Source organism: Copadichromis virginalis, linkage group LG20, assembly GCF_057382275.1.
Source record: "Copadichromis virginalis isolate Kocher_CV1m ecotype Utaka linkage group LG20, C_Virginalis_male_GT1.1, whole genome shotgun sequence".
NCBI lineage: Eukaryota > Metazoa > Chordata > Actinopteri > Cichliformes > Cichlidae > Copadichromis > Copadichromis virginalis.
In genome coordinates, this window is record NC_140637.1 from 24,207,802 (window position 1) to 24,217,895 (window position 10,094).

The 10,094-nt window shown below is 44.4% G+C and overlaps 1 protein-coding gene across 1 annotated transcript; it reads left to right on the plus strand.

Annotated features, from left to right (window-relative positions):
* Positions 1-1,013: 1,013 nt before the first annotated feature.
* On the plus strand, positions 1,014-2,754 carry LOC146684867 (uncharacterized). The gene is made up of 8 exons (XM_085442907.1): positions 1,014-1,135; positions 1,214-1,249; positions 1,335-1,514; positions 1,642-1,755; positions 2,169-2,228; positions 2,315-2,374; positions 2,468-2,554; positions 2,651-2,754. The coding sequence occupies exons 1-8, from the start codon at positions 1,057-1,059 to the stop codon at positions 2,752-2,754; spliced, it is 720 nt and encodes a 239-aa protein (XP_085299033.1). The 5' UTR covers positions 1,014-1,056.
* Positions 2,755-10,094: the final 7,340 nt, after the last annotated feature.

A 10,094-nucleotide genomic window follows, 5' to 3' on the forward strand; every position in this document is an offset into this window, starting at 1 on the left:
GCAGCAGTTAGTTTTCCACAAACTCATAGTCTGAATTCTGTTTCAATATTATGCCAATTTTCTCTGTATTTTTATTTATTTTTTATTTTTATTTTTTTACAATAACGGATGTAATTTTACTTTCTTAAGCTGCACCGGCGTTTGTAATGGGAATAAAGAGTGACTTCCTGTAGAGAACCGTTTCTTTCAATAGTATTTTATTTTCCTATAATACAGACGCTGTAAAAAACCTTTAAGATACACCATAGCTTGTGATGAAAAGAAGAACTTTCTATCCGCTTGTAACCTACAGGCTGCCTACCCCATATGTGTAAAAAATGAATAAATATTCCTTAGTGAATACTACTTTTCCTTTTGAGAGTCCTTTTTACAAGAGACTGAAAAACAAACCATAATTGCCGTGACAGGCGATCTTGTTTCACACACACACACACTGCGGGTCAAGAAGGAATGAGACGGCGGAAGAGTTTTTTTTTTTTTCTTCATTACTTTTACAATGGGTTTTCTCAATAGACAGAAAATGAAAATGAGGAGTCAACAGCCGATATTATCATTGCTTCTAACCCGGTAAATAATTTCGTACATCTCCTCATAAAATAAGCCTTAGTGGAAAAAAGCTCATATTCGAATAAGTTTATTCCCCTCTGTGGGAAAGAGTTTTTTCTCAGAGTCAACCATGAGGCGAGTTTTGTCAACAGCAAGAACAAGGTCAGACAACTGTTGCCCATTAGGTAAAACAAATATCCGCCTCAAAGTCATATTTTACCGTTGCAGACAACCCTCACAAGAAGGCATTCAAAAAAGGAAATTGGACACCCCCAACTCTCCCGACTGCACACACACACACACACACACACACACACAGACCTGAAGGATGGGAAAAAAAAAAACCCTCTCTAACAGTCAATATTGTCAAGAGAAAGATGCGAAAAACAGATGCCTCGTTAGACGAGGATAAAATGAGAGAAGAAACGGGAGGGGAGTCAAAAGAGTCGATATCTGCTCAGCCCCTACTGTGAAAGTTCTACCAATCGCGAGGAAGAATCCGTGAATATTATGTCAGCATTCCGTTCAAACAACGCCGCCGATCAGAGCGCCAGGGCCATCTCGCCAGAACTGTTCGTACCTCACCCCGGTAAGTTTTTTTTTTTTTCTTTACGACTTTAAATTATATATCAACAGAGATGTCAATAATTTGATTACTTTCTTTTAGATTTCTACATCAATGATTTCACGCAAGTGGACTACGGTACGATTAAATAAGTATATATCATTTTTTAAATAAGTTTAGATAGACTTGATTTAACGAAACTCTGTTACTTACTTACTTACAGAGGCTATCGATAGTGCTGAGAGTAGCAGCAAAAATCCGGCCGTTTTCCGTGGCGAATTAGACGCCATAATCCCCGCAGAACCTCCGCTGCCGCCGCGTCGAAAAGAAGAACGAGAAGACAGCGCTATTTTCGTCTCCGCATACCGGGAGAACTGCGGAGAAAAAAGTTTTAAAACTGAAGGTAAACAATATGTTGCATTATCCGCCATTTTGTTGAATAACAGGATGTGACGGAGTAATCCGAGTGTGCTATACCGCCCCTCCCGACCCGGAGCAGATTTTTAAAAGTTTGTTTTATTTCTCGACAGCGGTAATCGAGAATATACAGACCCCGCCGCCGCAGCGAAAAGAAGAAGAAGACGACGTTATTTTCGTCTCCGCATACCAGGAGAACTGCAGGAAAATACCTTTTAAATCCAAAGGTAAACAATATGTTGCATTATCCGTCATTTTGTTGAATAACAGGATGTGACGGAGTAATCCGAGTGTGCTATACCGCCCCTCCCGACCCGGAGCAGATTTTTAAAAGTTTGTTTTATTTCTCGACAGCGGTAATCGAGAATATACAGACCCCGCCGCCGCAGCGAAAAGAAGAAGAAGACGACGTTATTTTCGTCTCCGCATACCAGGAGAACTGCAGGAAAATACCTTTTAAATCCAAAGGTAAACAATATGTTGCATTATCCGTCATTTTGTTGAATAACAGGATGTGACGGAGTAATCTGAGTGTGCTATACTGCCCCTCCCGACTTGGAGTGGTATAAAGTGTGCTAGAAAGTTTTTATTTTTATTTATTTATTTTAAATCTTTCTCTTTTTGTTTTATTTCTCGACAGCCGAGATTGTGGATATACCTATACAAACCCCCGCTACAGACAATCGGACGGAGGAGCGAGGTAAATAAAAAGTTTTTTCATTCTCAAAAATAGGAAGGAGGAGATTGTTTTCTTAAATCTTTCTCTTCTGTTTTATTTCTCGACAGCCGAGATTGTGGATATACCTATACAAACCCCCGCTACAGACAATCGGACGGAGGAGCGGGGTAAATAAAAGTTTTTTTTTCATTCTCAAAAAAATAGGAAGGAGGAGATTGTTTTCTTAAATCTTTTCTCTCTTCTGTTTTATTTCCCGACAGAGACCGATACAGAAAATCAGGCGGTAGAAAATCAGGCGGAGGAGGAGGAGGAACCGTCCAGAGCTCCTCCTCTCAGGAGACTGAGAGGTAATTGACGGGGGATGGATCGATCCTAATAAACTTCTCCGCTCTATAAAAAAAATGTAAGTTTTAAAAATACATTCTGTCCGTCTTTTCTTACAGCTCGACGGCTACTTCATAAGAAGAGAATCCTTGAAGACCTCGCTTTCATGTACGCCATAACAGTTCGCGCATATGCATCGATATACAGACACAAGGACCTGTAAAGGGATGCAAAGTAAAAGCATACACATGTAAAAGTCTGTGAATTAAGAAATAAAGAAAATCATGTCGGAAGAACGCAGCATTCCTGACGCTTTGTTGGAAGCCGTGGCAGAATTAAACAGAAACGATGAACATTTAGCCCCACCGATAGAAAACAATATAGCCCCACCACCGATCGACCCCCTACAGCCTTTAGAAAACGCTTTGCAAGCCCTCCTTCAAAACATTGAAAACGAACGGCTTGCCGGTCTACTGAACTTTGACCCTCTGCAACCGTTAGAAAATGCTCTTCAGCTCTACGACCAGCAGAGGGAGGCGCAGGAGGAGCAGGTGGAGCAGGTGCAGCAGCATCATCATCAGCAGCCCAGGGAGGAGGACTGGCCTGCGGAGCATCAACAAGGAGGAGGATCTCGGGTACAGAACGATGCGGTGACTCGCCGCGAACAATTTAATAATTTTGAAATAAGGCGAGTATTTAACATTCCCTCTCCGGATGAAGCGAGCGACCTCGCTCAATTTTACCTCGACGTCAGGGATAATTTTGTAGATCTAGCGGATAGGGTCAGACCGGACGTTAGTCGTAACGACCGGGTTCAACTGGAGATCATCAGCGAGCACGCGCGAAATCACTCTGTTTTTAACGTCGACGAAAGCGTTGAAAACATTGTACCGGTTTTTGAGGACCTGCTAGCCAGGCTGATACAATCAAACGGCGCGATCGTGGCGGGCTCTCCCCTAGAAATTGTTGTGCAAGTAATTAGAAATCCTAGAGGCGGGAATGACCCGCGTAAAAAGATTAGCAAAACGTTAGATGATGAAATTCTAGTCAAAAAGCGAAGCTGTCTGTACGTGGTAAGAAACAAAAACGATAATCTGTGTTTTGCCATTAACCTGATTCACCTCACTCAACCTCATTTCACAGATAAACAGGCCCTGGAACGCGGCAGAGAGCTGCAGCGTTTAGCGGGGTTGAGCAATCGCACCCAGGTAACTCTCACCGACATAGGCAAATTCGAACAAATACTAAATCGTAAAATCGTCGTGTTTTACCGCCCGCCCGAGGACAGAACTCTTTCATTAATCGAAACAGACTACCCGAACACGCCTCACCCGCTGTACTTATTCTTATTCCGGCATCACTATTACGGGATAAAAAATCTAAAAACATTTTTAGGAATCCAGTACATTTGCGAGGAGTGTCACCGCGGGTATTATAAAAGAGAGGAACACTATTGTCAAAACCGCTGCAACCTCTGTTTTGACCCCGCATGCCGCTCTCACTTTCTGGACTCTGTAATCTGTACGGATTGTAACAGATCATGTCGCACACGCGTGTGTTATTTGAAGCACAAACAACCTAGAATTCACTCCGGTTCAGGCCTCAGCGTTTGTCAACAATTGTATAAATGTCCGGACTGCAAACTCCTCTCCCGTCGCGAAAAGCACAGGTGCACAGCCGCCAGATGTAAAATCTGTCGCGCGGAGCTTCCTCCCGACAAGAATCAGCACCTGTGCTACATCCAACCTTTGAAACATGAAAACTCTGATATCGCTTCCATAATCTTTTATGACTTTGAAACCTTCCCAGACAGGGAGGGGGTGCACGTCCCTTACCTAGTGTGCACAAAATCTCTAGAAGGAGAAGAGTGGCACGCTTACGGTGTAGACTGCGTTGAAAAGTTTCTCCAAAGATACAGAAGGAAAAGATATAGAGAGACCACGTTCGTTGCGCACAACGCGAAAGGGTTTGACAGCTATTTAATTCTAAGTCACCTGGTGGGGGAGGGGATGACGCACTGCGAGGCCTCCCGGGGGGTGTTTAACTTTGAAAAAGAGTCCCTGTATTACTGCCGAAACGACGTTAATATCCTGAGGGAGGCGTGCGTAAAGTTCAGAGACGGCTTTATAGGCTAAACTAAAGTAGACCCTTTCAGCTGCGTCACTATAGCTTCAGCCTGCATGAAAGTGTTTCTCACCAATTTCCTACCCGAAAACACTCTGGCCATCCCCTCGCCCGACAACTATGGCCGCAGGTTCAAAGCCTATTCGCACGCGTCCATTCAGTGGCTGGAGTGGGTAGCTCGCTCTCAGAAAATTCCCGTTCAACACGCTCTCACAACCGGTGGGGAGAAAAAAATAGGCCCGTACTTTGTCAACGGATACGCGCTGATTAACGGGGAAAAGTGGGTGTGGGAATTTCTGGGATGCTTTTATCACGGCTGTCCAAAATGCTACAGGCCTGAGGAAATCTGCCCTTTGACCCGTGCTCCTTACGGGGACCTGCACGCCTCTGCCGAGGCGAGGCTCCGGGAGCTGAGAAACGTTTACAGAGTCCGCACAGTCACTCTGTGGGAGCACGAATGGAACGAGATGAAAAAATCGAACGAGGAGGTTAAAAATTTTATGCGGAGCTACGAAGCCCCGGAACCTCTGTCTCCTCGCTCGGGACTTTACGGAGGGCGCACTTCGGCCTTGAGGCTGCGTTACAGCGCCTCGCCAGGAGAAAATGTGTATTACGTAGACGTCACATCCCTGTACCCTTACGTCAACGCCAAGCGCGCTTACCCTCTGCATCACCCCCAAATCATCAGAGAGAATTTTGCAGACCCTTGCAGTTATTTCGGGTTGATCAGAGCCACCGTTTACCCGCCGCGCGGGCTCTATTTCCCCGTTCTACCGTACAAAATCCCCGGAGGTAAATTAATATTCTCCCTCTGTCGCACCTGCGCCGAGACTAATCATCAAAGCGGCCCGTGCCTTCACGACGACGAGGCCAGAGCTCTCACCGGGGTCTGGGTCACCGTCGAGTTTAACAAAGCCTCAGAATTGGGTTACAGAGTGGCTAAAATCACACAGGTCTGGCACTTTGATAGCTGCAGCAGCGATATCTTCGCCGGTTATATTAACACTTTTCTCAAAGGTAAACAGGAAGCCTCCGGTTATCCTCCGGAAGCTCGCGACGAGGATGAGAGGAACAAATACGTGGAAGAGTACCACAGGCATCAGGGCATACGTTTAGACCCGTCAAAAATACAGGTGAATCCGGCCAAAAGACAAGTTTCGAAATTGTGTCTCAACAGTTTCTGGGGAAAGTTTGCTCAGAGAACCAACCTGACTCAGACCACTCTGGTCAGAAAGCCGAGTCAGTTTTTTAACTACGTCTTTTCAGGCCAGTACGACTTTAAACACGTCTCTTTTTTAAAGACCAAAAAACAGGAAGTGGCTTTAATTCAGTGGAGCTATAACGAGCGGTGCGTGATACCTCCCGGCGCGACCAATAACGTTTTCATCGCCGCTTTCACCACAGCCTACGCCCGTCTAAAACTCTACGAGTATTTAGAAAAATTGCAGCGCAGCGTTCTGTACACCGACACCGACTCTCTGATCTACATAGTGAAAGAGGGGGAGGAACCTTTAGAGCTGGGCAACTATCTAGGGGATCTCACGGACGAATTAGACGGGGACACCATCCAGGAATTTGTCTCCGCGGGTCCAAAGAGTTACGCCTACCGGACCAGAAACAAAAAGAAACTGGTGGTAAAAATGAAAGGAATAACGCAGACGAGAGAATGTTGCGAACGTGTCAATTTTGACAGTATGAGCGGGTTGGTGGAAAGTTACCTTTCAGGTATGAAGGAGGTGGAGCTCGAGACCCCTCAGCACGGCATTCAGAGGGATAAGAGATAGTGATGGGTCGTTCGCGAACGAAATGGCTCTTAGAGCCGGCTCTTTGACGTGAACGACGCGAGCCGGCTCCTTATCGCGAGCCGTCACGTGGGTTTTCTTTTTTTTTTTTTTCTTTCTCTCAGCCTCTCTCTCGCACTTTTTTTCCGCTTCACTCTGCACACGAGCCTTGTGCTTTATGCTGGGCAGAGGGGGGAGGGGCGGTAGTTACACTCAGTAGCACAGGAACAGAGCCAGAGAGAGAGAAAGAGAGGCAGGGACAACAACATTAGAAAGGTATAGTAATCATCCACAACTATTTTCAGTTGCAGATGATAAAGGATTGAGAAAGTTTATTCATGCAGGTCCATATGACAGAGAATATGCATGTTCTTTTAGTTTTCATATTATAATTTATATTTAATTGTGTTGTGGTTTGCAGTGTTTTGTGTTCTTTTCACTTTAAATTTGTGAAAGGAAAAAGCTGAAAATTTAAATAGTTAAAACTTGAAATGTGAATAGTTGATTTTTGTATTATATGATTTATTTATTACATTTTATGTGGAGTGAATAAATAAAAGTATATTTACGGTGGCCCCTAGAGACAAAGCACATACAAACTTCAAATCACGTACGAACTCTGAAGCATGTACAAACTCCAAAACACGTAAAAACACGTACAAACTCCAAAACACGTAAAAACTCCAAAACACGTAAAAACACGTACAAATTCCGAAGCACGTAAAAACTCAGAAGCACATAAAAACTCAAAACACGTACAAAAGACAACAGAAGTGCTCCAGGATGCTGGGCGCAGTGTTGAGCCTTTGTTATCTTGTGGCTACACAAGCCAGCAAGTACCAACGACCGGATTTGGTGTGTGGTAATAACAGGTAAATGAACTTTTTTTTAAATTATTTGAATATATATATGAGTGCCTGTGTATAAATACACAAACAATACACACATGCTTTCAATTGTGTAATTTAAGTGATCTAGTAGCTCTGCTTTGGAAGTTCAGTTCATGCTAGAAATGTGTTTTGGAGTTTGTACGTGTTTTGTCTCTAGGGGCCACCGCATATATTTATATATAAACATATATAAATAAAACCACTTGTTTTTATGTTAGTAATTCCTTTTGTGCATAATTTTATATTATTGTTAATAATAAATTAATTAAAGCAACAAAACAACCTGAAGAGCCGGTTCGGAGCCGAAAGAGCCGGCTCTTTTTAGTGAGCCGAACCGAAAGAGCCGGATCTCTAAAAAGAGCCGGAAATCCCATCACTAATAAGAGAGGCTTTGTACTCAAAAACAGAACATTTCAGAAAAAGTTTCGCGTGGTTTACGACAAGAGACGTCTCTTTCCAGACGGTACAACTCTGCCTTTCGGGTACTAGTGTGTTTTTTTTTGTTTTTTTGTTTTTGTTTTCTTCTAAAAATGGAGGAAACTGTACGAGGAGCTTTCAAAGACCAATAAAAACATTAAATTTGTCGAGGGGCTGCCTGATTCTTTCGAAGATTTCCGAGACGTTCTGGTGGTGCTGGATGACGTCATCTTTCAGACCTCGGATCACCAGGAAGTGGTTAAAATTTCTCGGTCATGATGCTGACCCAGAATGTTTTCCATCAGGGTAAATACAGCCGCACCATCAGCTTAAACTCCAATTATATGGTGTTGTTTAAAAACCCCAGAGACAAGCTGCAGATTGAGATTTTGGCCCGTCAGATTTTCCCTTCGCAAAAAAACATTTTTCTCCGACAGTTTCAAAGACGCCACCGAGGAGCCCCACGGGTATTTAATCCTCGATCTCACTCCCTCGTGCCCAGAACGCTACAGAGTGCGCGCCGGTCTGCTTCCGGGGCAGTACCCCGTCATTTACCTGCCCAAACCCAAGTAGACATGTCTCAGCGTATAAAAAGAAACGCAGTCTTACTGCAAGCTCTGTACCACGCGTCGCCGCAGAAACGCAAAGACATTCTCGCTCACAGCTCCCCGGATTTCCTCCAGGCGCTGTGCGAGATAGCTTTAAATCTTTTAAAGGGGAACATACCTCTTTCCGCTTCTCAATACCAAAAACTGAAACGCCAGAAAAAGATCATCAGGCTGCTGGCCGACAAGAAAACGAGCTTAAACCGTAAACGTCAAGTTTTAAAGAAACAAACGGGCGGGTTTCTTTTCCCTCTGCTGTCTGCAGCCGTACCCATTCTGGGGAACTTGCTGGGAGGAATATTTCAGAAACGCTGAGATGTTTAAAAAAATGATTCAATTCAATTCAATTTTATTTATATAGCGCCAAATCACAACAAAAGTCGCCTCAAGGCGACGATTCTCGTTCCCTCTCACGAGTTGAAAAAACTGACCCGACCCACTGAGCCTACCGTCAGAGAAACTGCCAAAGACAATTTAGACAAAAGGATGAAAGCTATACTGGAGGATCCGCGGCTAAATTCGTACGAAAAAGTCAAAAGATACGAGTCTCTGCTGCGGAGATATCTCACACTCTCTAAACAGGGTCGGGACGAGGAGAGCCGGGTGACTTTCCACCTCCCGCCCGAGGATGCGCAGCAGCAGGTGCTGCAACAAGTGCAGGTGCAGCAGCCCAGGGAGGAGGATGAAATGGTGGAAGAAGTATTAAAATCCTTACCCCCTCGAGACCGCAAAAACGCCCGCTACATTATGCAGAAATTAGCTGAGGGGGGAGGAGGATGGACAAAGAGGGGTGAATTTGTTTACAAGGGGGATGCGGTGCGGGGTTCGCACATGATCGACCTATTTAAAAACCTCTCCCTCTCATTTAAAAGTAAAAACCAAACGCGACCGAAAGGATGGAACGCGTTTTTAACTACTTTGGTCGAATCAAACATCCCCTCATCCTCCATACATAACCGTCGAGCTCGCGACCAGTATGCGCGTCTTAAATCTGTGGAGGAGGAGGAGGAGGAGGAGGGAGTACAGACACCTGCGCGAAGATGGAGAAAACCCTCTCGGGTCAAAAAGATGCTTTCCCCGACCTGGACCTCTATGTAAAAACAAACGTGTTTTTGTTTTTTGTTTTTTTTTTACAAATGAAATAAAAAATGCTGCAACAAACTTTTTTTTGTTTACGTTTCTTTATTCGATACACGCATCTTTAAACTTTTGTAAGGAACACGCCCCGTGATGACCTCTGCTAGAGCGAGCAGGGCAGCGTCCTTTCAGAAAGGCAGACACCATGTCATCATTTTTAAACACATCATTATAGTACAGAGAAAGTATTTTGCCGACGGATAACCCCTGAGCCTTGTGACATAGATAAAAAATGCAATGTTGCCCGCAAACGACAGACATAGGGTGCTGAAGTTGACGATCATGATAGAGTATTTTGTCAGAGCGGTCTTCCAGAAACTCTGAGATGACCGAGGGATAGTGAGCAAAGTCGGGAGGGAATCCGTAAGAATCAAAAAAAGTGGAGGAACCGTCCCTTTCCAGAGTCAGAGCCAACCAGTGTTCTCCCCTCAAGTGCGAGGGGTGAGTGTTTACTATAAAGTAGGCGGGGGGTTTAAAGTCGCGCTTCAAAAAGGCCAGCTGGTCCGAGGCCCAAACCCCGCAGAAAACGTCTCCCAAGGCGCGATGTAGAATGTGCTCCAGCTGAAGGTTATCCATGTTTTTTTTTATTTTTTTTATTTTTATTTTTTT